The 11,492-nt window shown below is 39.4% G+C and overlaps 2 protein-coding genes across 3 annotated transcripts; one reads left to right on the forward strand and one right to left on the reverse strand.

The window, feature by feature from the left end:
* Nucleotides 1-2,669: 2,669 nt before the first annotated feature.
* On the reverse strand, nt 2,670-6,948 carry TRMT10C (tRNA methyltransferase 10C, mitochondrial RNase P subunit). 2 transcript variants are annotated; one of them, XM_044441598.1, is made up of 2 exons: nt 6,602-6,948; nt 2,670-4,114 (listed from the first exon to the last, which is right to left on the reverse strand). In XM_044441598.1, exon 2 carries the CDS (start codon nt 4,069-4,071, stop codon nt 2,734-2,736), a length of 1,338 nt encoding a protein of 445 aa, XP_044297533.1. In that variant the 5' UTR covers nt 4,072-4,114; nt 6,602-6,948; the 3' UTR covers nt 2,670-2,733. The 2 variants fall into 2 exon arrangements, with proteins under 2 accessions (XP_044297533.1, XP_044297534.1); XM_044441599.1 differs by lacking the exon at nt 6,602-6,948 and adding an exon at nt 4,808-4,826.
* Nucleotides 6,945-11,241, forward strand: TXNL4B (thioredoxin like 4B). Its single transcript, XM_044441604.1, has 3 exons — nt 6,945-7,127; nt 9,031-9,182; nt 10,366-11,241. Exons 1-3 carry the CDS (start codon nt 6,996-6,998, stop codon nt 10,529-10,531), a joined length of 450 nt encoding a protein of 149 aa, XP_044297539.1. The 5' UTR covers nt 6,945-6,995; the 3' UTR covers nt 10,532-11,241.
* The last annotated feature ends 251 nt before the right edge of the window (nt 11,242-11,492 follow it).

The raw sequence follows: 11,492 nt of genomic DNA on the forward strand, positions 1-11,492 counted from the left end.
AACAAGACATATATAAACCCCCCCCCACCGTCTTCAACCCCTTGAGGGCCAGTAGCTTAGAAGAAGCGAATGGGGCCAATGTCATACTCAGAGTTGCTTTGAAGAGCAACATTGAGAGAAAGCGGCTAGGTCGTCTGATTGCATCTGGCTCTGGAAACAGGATGCTGAAATAAGACCAAGTAGGTCCCCTACGTTTTAAAGTAAAATTTAAAGCACCAAAATCCTAAAAGAGGAGTCAACTCTCACAAAACCCAACCTACTTAGAAACAAAGAAACAGCGAGTCAGAAGGGGCTTCCTGGGCCATCTAGTCTGACCTCCGACACCAGCCGGCTCCGCTCATGACATGCCCACCATGTGCATGTCCAGCCTATCTTTGAACACCCTCACCAATGGGGCCTCAACTACCTCTCATGGAAGTCCATTGTTCACCCTCGGGGTCCTGTCAGGAAGTGCTTCCTGGCATCTAAACAGAATCTTGGTTCCCTGAGCTTTGCTCCATTGGAGCGTGTCCTGCCTTCCTCTGCAGGAGAGAACAGGTCTCTACCCATCTCCATGTCACATCCCCTCACATACCTGTATGTTGCCAACATATCCCCTCTGAGTATCCTCTTCTCCTGGCTGAAGAGACCCAGTTCTCTCAGTCTCGCCTCTTACCCATTCCCCTGCAAACCGGCCACCAACCTTGTGGCCCAATGCTGCACTGACTCTAACCTGGCCATATCCTTTCTGTAATGAGGGGCCCAAAACTGAGCACAATACTCCAGTTGTGGGTGCACCAGTCGTATAGAGTGGTAGTAATACCTCTCTTGATCTAGAAGCCACACTTCTGGCTATGCAACCAAGGGTGGTGTTCGCCCTCTTGACCACCACATCACACTGCTGACTCATGTTTAGCTTGCCGTCAACCAGTACCCTGAGGTCCCTTTCACAAGTGCTGCTCTTGTCACCTAACCTGTACTTATGACATCTATTCTTGTGGCCCAAAGTCACTACTTAAGTCACTAATAAAATACTCTTACAGATTGTATTTTGGAAAACAAAGGTTCTTCAGAAAAATCAGTGTGGCCATACCCTACCCGCCATTTCTTAGCATTTTGGTACAGGTGACAAGACTAACATGGTAGACTTACAATCACATGGCAAGTGGGTGGAGATAAATACCATCAATGGCTATTAATCATGACAGCAACATATTCACTTCGGTATCAAGTGTTCTATGCTTTTTGGTACCAGTTGCTGTGGAACATGACGCTAGTACATGAATGTTCTGCTATGATTTTCCTGTAGGAACCTGGTAGGTCAGAGTGCTGGAATACTTCAGCCTCTGGTTTGATCCAGCACAGCTCTTGGTGCCACTGTTTTGATTGTTGTCGTTGTAAGGACAATTCACATAACCTAGTAGAAATAATCATTTACCACATACTTGCATCTTATCCTTACCACTTGACAAAATTATATTGATGACCAAGCTACCTCATGGTGACAAAACTAACACCCCAGTAGCCTAGTTTTGTGACATACTATAAAAGACTGTCAGAGCTAAATGCTTTATTATTCTCCCACCCCCACACAAGCATCTATTTTAGCTGCTTTTCTACATCAAAAACCCCACCCCCAAACAAACCCCACTGTTAGAACAGTGTGATGCCAAGCAGCACAGTTTGTCAAATAGATGGGGCAGAGACAATTTGATCTGAGGTCATGTTGACTGGGCAATATTGAAGGAAACTGTCCTCTGAAAGTGTCATTTTGGAGCATAGGCAACAGCACATTTTTCTGAAAGTCATTTGCTTGTATTTGATCTGTCGTGAGTCTTCTTGGAGATGATTTGATTTATAGATAGGCTATAAATCTTGGAACTAAAAGACATTAAGTCAAAAATAAATTACCAAGTGGTAACAGGGTTCTGTGTTACTGTTTGGTAAATGGTCCTTTGAATTCTACTAGTAAATAAAGTTCTAAATAATAAAACCAAATTCATACAATTATATCATTCACCCTATTTCCTTTTAAAGAAAAAGGCCCTACAGCTGCAAGGTAAACACACTGGAATTTATTTTCAATAACAGCTGTTACAATAGCCATATATTTCCTGAATAACATATGTGCAACATACCAAAAGTTTGGAGTCCTTCTTGTCCGACGAACGTTTAACACAACCAGAGTTTATTTTATGGCTTTAGCACTGGGAAAATGGCCCTAGTGCTGCAGAATCAGGGTTTCCACAGCACTAGGGCCATTCTCCCAGTGCTAATCTACCAAATGTTAGTACAGTGGAGGCTGCAGAAAATGACATGTTCTACCCTGCCAGCTTGGGAATAATGACAGACCATAGGCATTAATGTGTACTTTCCAAGTTATGAGACCTGCAACTTTTTCTGTCCTCCTTTTAATAGTATTGAGGGGAACGTTTTATTAGGCAGCTGGATACAGATAGTTTTGGTTTCCTTACAAGCAATAAGGTACTGCAGGAGTGCAAGCTATGGTCACATTTTGATATCAGTGGGTTCTTAAGTGCCTAGATATCATTCCTTCATTGAATACTGAAGAACACCAAGCCTGATCCTGATGAAACTGTCCCACTGATTTCCATAGGAATATTAGCCACAAATTACTTATCAGTATGACTTTCAAATGCTAGAGACATGCTTAAACAATGAAACAATGGTTTGGACTAAATGTTTATTTACAAGGAAATTTGTATCAATCAACAATGCATAACTAATATGCTATTAAGATACATCTTCCCACCATTTTTTCTGTTTTTCCCACCTCAAGGAATTCCCTGCAAATGGTCTGCATGATTGTTCTTGTCCAGCTAGTCTCTCATACATTTTTGCTTTCCTTCTTGTGTTGATCTCATGCGACATGGTGTCCACAAAACCTGCATGTTTCCTTTTTGGAACAAACTGCAGAGCTTCCGCCCAGTTCCCAGTATCTTTAATAGTTAGTAAGATGCACAACATTTGATTCAGAGTGAGGTTTTTGCTACCTAGCTCCCACTGCAAGTATAAATCCAAAGGAAGTCGTGCTGTTGCCAAGCCAAGCCGTTTTGCACGACCAAGAGAAACTCCTTTCTGTATAGACTTATCAACTAATGATCCTATTATATAGATTTTATTATGATCAAAAGTTTTCATCACATTGGGAGAATCAGCAGTTAAGTAGACAAGTTGATCTCTTGGAAAGATTTCAACATGAGACTTTTCTGTCACTGTCACAAACAACTTGTCCCATGCTTCTCCATAATGTTTGATTAACTCCTTGTGAAATGGACTATCTTCCTTGAGACTACAGTAATGCAGGTGAAATGGGTCTGTTGCTCTACGATTGACCCCTTCAGATTCCTGCAGTTGCTTCACTGCATTCTTTAGTTCTGTATATGTCATACAAGCGTCATAGTCCATGTCAAACACCAGAGGCTGACCAAAGATCATAGACTGAGCAGCTCTCCAGTTGTACACATTATCCTCCGACTTGGTCCAAAATTTCATGAGAAATGTATTTGGTAGCTCATAATCACCATTTTCCTTAGCGTTTTCCATTCGCTCTTTCTTTGCTTCTCTTTTTTTTTCCTGCTTTATTTTCTCAGCTTTCTTGACACATTCTTTTACAGCCAAGAAATGTAAATACTTCTTTTTGGAAGAATTAGTAGGACATTCCATTAAGTTCTTTAACTGTTCCTCACTGATATTTTCTGGAACGTTTTTACCTAAAAGCCTCCACATTTCAATAAGTTCCCTAGTAGCAGCTACATGGGAGTCTTCTTCAGTCTCCAATGCTCTTTTACTATCTTCTTTGGTCTCCAATGATCTTTTATTGTCTTCTTCAGTCTCCAATGCCCCTTTATGGGCATCTTCCTGCAATCCTGATCGCATGACCTGTTTCCATCCATCCAAATCTATTTTTTCTGTGGCATCTGGTGAGGTATTTTTGTTCCACCAAGTAGACAAAACAAATGTTCTACAAGAAATGGCCTTGCTGGGCATCATTAAAGATAACCTCCTTTTTATCCCATCTTGTACCGCTACTTGGAAAACAGATGATCTGATAATATTCAATAGGGACATATTCAATAGGTTTATATTTGGAAATCTGGTGTCCAACAATTATCTGCAATCATATAGACAACAAAAATATAATATAGTATTAGCAAAAACAAGCAAAATGGAAACTGCTTTTAATTTTAATGATCATAAAGGCCAGGAATAAAAATAAACATGTGTGCTGCTTAATCTATATACTCAATTAAAGTATATAATTTTACCTTATAAGGGAACAATCCTATTGCCTCTAGACATGCCCCCTTCAAGGTTGAAGACAATGGTCTAACTTCAGATGGGTAAGATGGAGGGCCAATCCCCATCTTCCCTCTATAAAGAGTGTGAAGTGGCTACTTATGTCCACATGTGCTGGGAATATGAATATGTAATGAAATTTTGGAAAGAGGTTTTTAAAGAAGGTAGTAAAATACTAAGTCTGAATATAGATATATGCCCTGGAATTGCATTACTTTCAGTATGTGATCAAAAACAATGGAGCTGCAATAATAAAGAATTAGAAACAAAATTAATAACTGCAGCCAGATTAATTATTTTTATTTACTTATTTAAAACTTTTGCATGCCGTCCCTTATGCCTTGGCATCTCAGGACGGTTCACAATCCATAAAATTGAGATACAATAAAATCACATATATAAATAACATCATTCAATAATTTACATAAAAGACAAAATCAAAGTGACTGTTCAAAACAATTAAACTACGATTTTTTTAAAAATAGCGATTAAATAAAAAGGTTTTTACCTGGCGCCAAAAAGAACATAAACTCGGTGCCAGGTGTACCTCTCCGGGGAACGCATTCCACAATCTGAGTGCCACCGCAGAGAAGGCCCTGCTCCAGGTAGATGTACTTTTTACCTCTTTCAGGGAGATTTTCTGGAGCACAGCCTCTCCCACAGATCTTAAGGGGTGTGCGGGCATATAAGGGAAGAGGCATTTCTTCAGGTATCCTGGTCCCAAGCCGTTCAGAACTTTATAGGTTAAAACCAGCACCTTGAATTGGACCCGGACTTCAACTGGAAGCCAGTGTAGTTGGTAGAGGACTGGCGTTATGTGAGAGTAATGACTGGTCCCTATCAGCATTCTGGCAGCAATATTCTGTACCAGCTGAAGTATCCAGACCATTTTCAAGGGCAGCCCCACATAGAGTGCATTACAATAATCCAACCAGGAGGTTACGACAGCATGAATCACCATTGCAAGGCAGTGTTCATCCAGGTAAGGACACAGCTGATGGACCAGTCAAGCCGTAGGAAAGCACTCCTATTATATTATAGCTAAGAATTGGAAAGTAAAATATAATTACTAATTATCTGATTGGTATAGAGAAGTTTGGAGTATAGCTATTAATGACAAATTAACATGTGAGATTAAAGTGAGAAAAGGGCATATAAAGAAAAATCAGTCCAATGATATTTGGGGTGTGTTTATTGAGCATGGTTTTTAAAGGGGGAAAGGATTCAAGCCTTTGAAAGAATCATTAAAGTTTTGGAAGAGGGGGAATGTCTTGAACTGTTTAAGGTTTTTTCCTCTTCTTTTTGATTTGGAACATATATCATTGGGCCTGGTGGTAGGGGATGTGGTATTGTAAGAATTAATTTAACTGTATCTTCAACTTTGTTTTTAAATATTAATTTTGTAGTTCTATAGATTGATAGAATTAGAGGTTCAGTTAATTCCTTTAAGGATAAGCTTGCAGGTCAGCCTTTCACACACACAGCCTTTCACACACACACACACACATCTTTTTTTATGATGATGCTTTGCTTTCCCCACCCACTCTGCTAGGGAAAAGGAATGGTCACAATTCAATGGAAGAGCACATCTAGACCCAGATTCAATTCTTCAGAATTTCAGGGTAGGGCTGAAAAACCCTCTGTCTGAAACAGAGGGCTGTTGCCTGTCAGTGTACACAATACTTAGCTAGGTGGGCCAATCAGGGCTTACAAGATAAGCATTCCAACAGATTCTTGTTCTCTAGCGGATGCCTAGCAGAACACTTTGCTACAGCATTTCCTGCAGAGAGCAGTCAGTTCTCTACCTTTTTTCAGAATCCGTTCAAGCACCGTCTGAATGCCCTATAGACCTAAGTTGTTTCTGTTCTCATCCCACACTCACTTGGCACATTCCTTAGTTCAGATTTTCCCGACATGATGTTCTCTCCAAGTACTTACAGTTCCTATAAGCCCACTCCCCTGCAATCAGCATGGCCAAGCACCATACCTGCTGGCCTATGACCTCTAAATATCAGTGTCGGAAAGTTGCCTTAGCGTGTTGGCGGTGTGTAAAAACGTTTGCCATTCCTTAATCTAAAGGTGATAGTGTAGTCTATTTCAGTAGTGTATTTTCACAACTTCAGGGTCATAGAACGATAACTTAGAATAGCTGCTTAACTTACAAAAACATATATAAAAGCTTGCATCATAAAATATTCGTCATCCTTTAGCAAGAAATTTACTGCTTCGTAAAACAGATAGCCCTTTTCCAGGAGTTTCAAGTTCGTAATTTAACTTGTCAAACCATTAATGCTTTACTTACAATCGCTCCCGTTCCTTTCCCCCACGTTGGAACAATCGTGAGCCTTAACGCTCGGGTCGGCTATCGGAGTAGCGCTCTCTTCCTCAGCGCACATGCCTGGTACGTCCCGAATCACACTCCCCCCGGAAACGGATATACTACTTTCTCAGAGCTTCGACATTATAGTTCCACTAACTGTGGCAGATTTCCGACAAACTGTAAATACATGGAAAGAACTAGACGATAGCTGCCTCTTGATTGGCGAACTTCCAAGTCAATCAGATTAGGGCTGACCGGCGACGCTCTTCATGAACTTCCTTCTTAACGCGACAGTTAAGTTTGTGCGCATGCGTTTCGAGGCAAGAGCTTGTGCTGCTTGTAGGGGGTTCTAGTAAGCGAGGAGTTGCCAGTCGCGATGAGCTTCCTGCTCCCCAAATTGTCCAGCAAAAGAGAGGTGGACGATGCGGTTAAAAGCGTGGCAGAAAAAGTCCTCGTCCTTCGTTTTGGCAGAGATGAGGATCTTGTCTGCATGCAGCTGGACGATATTGTGAGCAAGGGGTTTGCTTCTTTCATTCGCATCTTTTGCTTTTATTAGAATCTGGCTATCGGAGCCATGAAGAGTAGACACTTCCCCAGCTGCCATAGCTTAAAAAAAAAAGGCTGTTTATAAAATGTCATTTATGCTCTTGGTATTTTACAAAGGATAGGTTTGATTATGCCTAATCCTAAACGTTTGTAATCTAAAAATAGGTAGAAGGGAAACAGAGAAGAACAGGTAAATGGGAGGGGAGAAATGTACCGTTATCTGGGTTACACATATATTCGCGGTAGGATATTGGGATTTGAAGGATATTCCAAAGGACAGGTAATGGTGGTGAGTTATTCTTTTAAAAGCATATCAACTTTATTTAAACTGCTATGCAAAGATTAAGAGAACAGTATAGTTCCTGTTCATGCCTGTGCTTTTATATTGAATAGATGTGATACAAAAGGGAAAAGGAAAGGGAGGATCCACAAACAAAATGAATTATAGGGCTAATTCTTCATCATTACATAACATTTTGTAACTACCTATTGAGGGAGAGAGTTCTTGGAAAGTTTTTAAAAAGTAAAATTAAGTATAAAAAGGAAATGAAAAAGTCTTGGACATCCTGTGCTACACATTATCACATATTCATGCCACTGTTAAAGAAATAGTCCCACCTGTAATTAAGGCTCCTATGTAATTTCTCCTGGGAGCACTTCTCAGAACTGTGCAGCATGATAGCCTACCTGAATGCTGGGTTCATTTGGGGGAATGGTTTCCATGCAACACGCTGGGCAGTTTTCAGGCACCTGAGCAACCTGCAGCAACAGACACAACTGCTAGGCACAACCACCCAAGGTTGCTGCTGCTGGAGGTGGCGCAGTGTGATGCCCTGCTGCCCCTGAAATTCTGAAGCAGCAGGTAGGCATCCAAAGACAGCCCACAGAAAAAGTGGGGAAAGCACAAAGCTGCCATCAGAGCACTGCTGGCTGCAACTCAGCAGTTGTGAGGCAGCCCTGGTCAGGGACAAGCACAGCCACTCTTGGCACAGTACTCTGTGGAAGAAACACAGAAACCAAACAGGTGCATGGTTTCTGGGTTCAGACATGAAGACAAAGCATGATGAAGTATGGAAACCATATAGCAGGCTGTGATTTCCATTGTGGGTTGTTATGTCTGAACCCAGCCAATGATAATTACTTTAAGTAAATACACATACACTTCAAATAGAAATATGCTGGGGAAAAGATATGTGCCTTTACATATAAATACCATCCTGGAAAATGCAAAGCAAGTAGAACCACAAAGGTGTCCAATATGTTTTTGATATTTTGTATTTTAAATATGTCTATCCTGCCATTCTGTCTCACCCAAAACTCTCAAAGCAGTGAATGCACCTTTTTAGAACATAATGCAATACTAAAATATTGGCCAAACCAACAGATGAATATGCACAAAAATGAGGAACAAAGTGATAAAAACTCGTAAGCCAACTTGACAAAATCGTGGAACGAAAAGATTTCAACTTGGCATCAGAAAACCAAGAGACAGGAACAGCTGGCTCTCAGTTCCTGCCTCCATGTTCCTGTCAACCATGCATATGATAATAGCAGCTTATGGTATGTGCAGCCTGCACAGAACTACTAATTTTATGGCAGACAGTGGTCCTTTAGGTATATTGATTCAGACTAAAGTCATAATCACTCCAACCTTGCTATTGTTTCTGGCAGCACAAAACTGTGCAGGCAGTGACCCCTTGTAGAGATTAAACATTCCTTCATGTCATCCCCACCACTCCAAATAAATTTGAATGAGTAATGGCTTCAGTTATGGTCATATTCTTAAATGTTTTAACCTGCCTCAATTGTTCAGCAATGTATTTCCTACCCTTTAATATCACTTTACAACTTTTGCTTCTCTGCAGCTTTCAAAAACATCTCACGACTTAAGTAAAATGGCTACAATTTACTTGGTGGATATAAACAAGGTGCCAGTGTACACCCAGTATTTTGATATCAGCTATATTCCATCAACTGTCTTTTTTTTCAATGGTCAGCACATGAAAGTCGATTATGGGTAAGTTGGTTTGCATGTAACCTATGTGAAGGTTACTCTGTTTGATACACGTTTTCTTAGTTCACGTAAGACAATATCACAGAAACTATGATGCTGGCAAGTTGCATAAATGGACCAAGGTCAAAGACATGCTAAGATTCTTAGGAACAGGTATATACTGATGACTTGCAACTGCAGGAGGATGGAAAATATTATAGTGGAAAGAATTTGTACCATTTCCTGACTTCTATGTATACATCACTCCATTGTCTGATTTTCAGCACTTAAGTGACATAATTACATACTTCAGTTGTTCTCATAATGCATGTAAGAGTTCTTCATATCTCAGAATGCAAGGAAACTAAGCTTATAATCCCAAGTATGCACTTTCAGAAAAAGTCCCATTACAAACAATGGAACTTCTTAATGTTTTGATAGAATGCTAGCTGTTCTTGACATGGCCTTCATTTACTATGCAAACACTTCGAATATATTTTAAGTATTACAGTTTCTTCACACTTTTTCATATTGGAGTATTTATGCCATTTCAAAGTTCTGAAGAACAGCAATGATAGTCTGTTTCTGTGACTATCACAGTACCATCAAATATGTAGCTAGGATATCATTTTAGAAGTTGGTGTGATTGGAGAGAACATCAGTCCAATAAGATATTTGTGTTTAAGGACTTTTTGAAGAAAGTAACTGAAGGAAATGAGAAACTAAAGGTGCAAGCCTATGCAGGTTTAGATAGAAAAACGCATAGTTCTCTGGAAATGCTGGGAATTGTGAGCCTTTTTTCTGTCTAAATTTGCATAGGATTACATGGTGTAGAAAAAGTGAGTGGAGAGCCATTGTTCTTCCCTTAACACTGGAATTTGGGTCACTCAGTGAAATAGCCTGGCATGTAATAGAACTCTCTGGCACAAGATATAACAACAGCTGCTGACTTAAATGGCTACCAAGGGGGATTAGGTCAAATTCTTGGATAATAACCCAGTGTGCAGGCCTCCTGGAGGCATCAGCCTGAGAGTAAACCACTGTTCTGATCCAACAAGTCTGTGTGGACTCTGGAACTTTAGAATGCTAACAGTTTTGTGATAAGTTTTTTTAGGGTTCAGACTTTGAATTATAACTTTCAAAATTTTAACTTCTATTTTTAATTGCAATGATCATTTACTTTGCACCCCTTTTCTCTTCTAATTAGTTCTCCAGATCATACCAAGTTTGTGGGAAGTTTCAAAACAAAACAAGACTTCATAGATTTGATTGAAGTAATTTACCGTGGCGCAATGCGTGGAAAACTTATTGTACGTAGTCCAATTGATCCAAAAAATATTCCCAAGTATGACCTACTCTACCAAGACATTTAAAAGCCACAGAACTGGAATATGGATATCCCGAGACTGATTTATCCCAACTTTTTAGATGTTTAACACATTTGAAACTACAGGAAAGGGATTGAGTTTAACTTCATCTTCAGGATCATGTTGGTCGCCATCAAGAGACAGATATTCTGTCATTAGTTCCTTATTAGATAAAGCTTTGTACAGGAAAAAGTTGGTGAATCATTATTCTTACTTGCTTAGGTTAGAACTTAATATACTTGGGCTGTTGCCAAGGAGTTTGCTGCAGAGTAAACAAACCCTGATTCTAATAAATGCTCTGGAACTATGCATCAATACACCTATAGAAACCATATCACTCTATAGCAATCTTTAAAAAATTGTCATATATCATTAATTGGTATCAGTATCTGCCCTTGTGTTCCAATGATCGAATTAATAATTTTGAATACTAATCTTGAAAAATAATGTGCTGGTTTCAGACATTCAATGGGAGATTCACTTCTGAATGATAAGGCATTAGCTTATTATATAGGATTGCTTTACTCCCCCCCCCCAAAATCTGAAAATATTCAATGTCAAATTTAACTGTACTGAACAGGGTGGATAAATATCAATGTTTTTAAATGAAATTTTGGATTTTTATTTGAACTGGATTGTTAAAAACAAACTTTTTGTGCAAAAATGTATTAAAGAGTTTCCTATTTAAGATATATTAAAGGTTATTCATCATGAAATAAGGATTAGTTTTTAATTATGTAGCATGAGACTGTATATTCAGGCAATGTTTAAATTTTTTTGGTAAATCCATTCACAATGTCATGCTCTTTCAGAGGCTTTTGTAAGATTATTGGGCAATTTTTCTACGTGGAAGATATTATCATGGATGCTTGGTTTTACAGTTATCAAAACAAATTCTCTCCACATTTACAAAACTGAATTTGTGTCTGCAGAGATCCCATGCCTCTTCTTCACAGCAAAAATGTTA

The sequence above is a fragment of the Varanus komodoensis genome, unplaced genomic scaffold (genome assembly GCF_004798865.1).
Source record: "Varanus komodoensis strain SLA01 unplaced genomic scaffold, ASM479886v1 scaffold4, whole genome shotgun sequence".
Taxonomy (NCBI): Eukaryota; Metazoa; Chordata; class Lepidosauria; order Squamata; family Varanidae; genus Varanus; species Varanus komodoensis.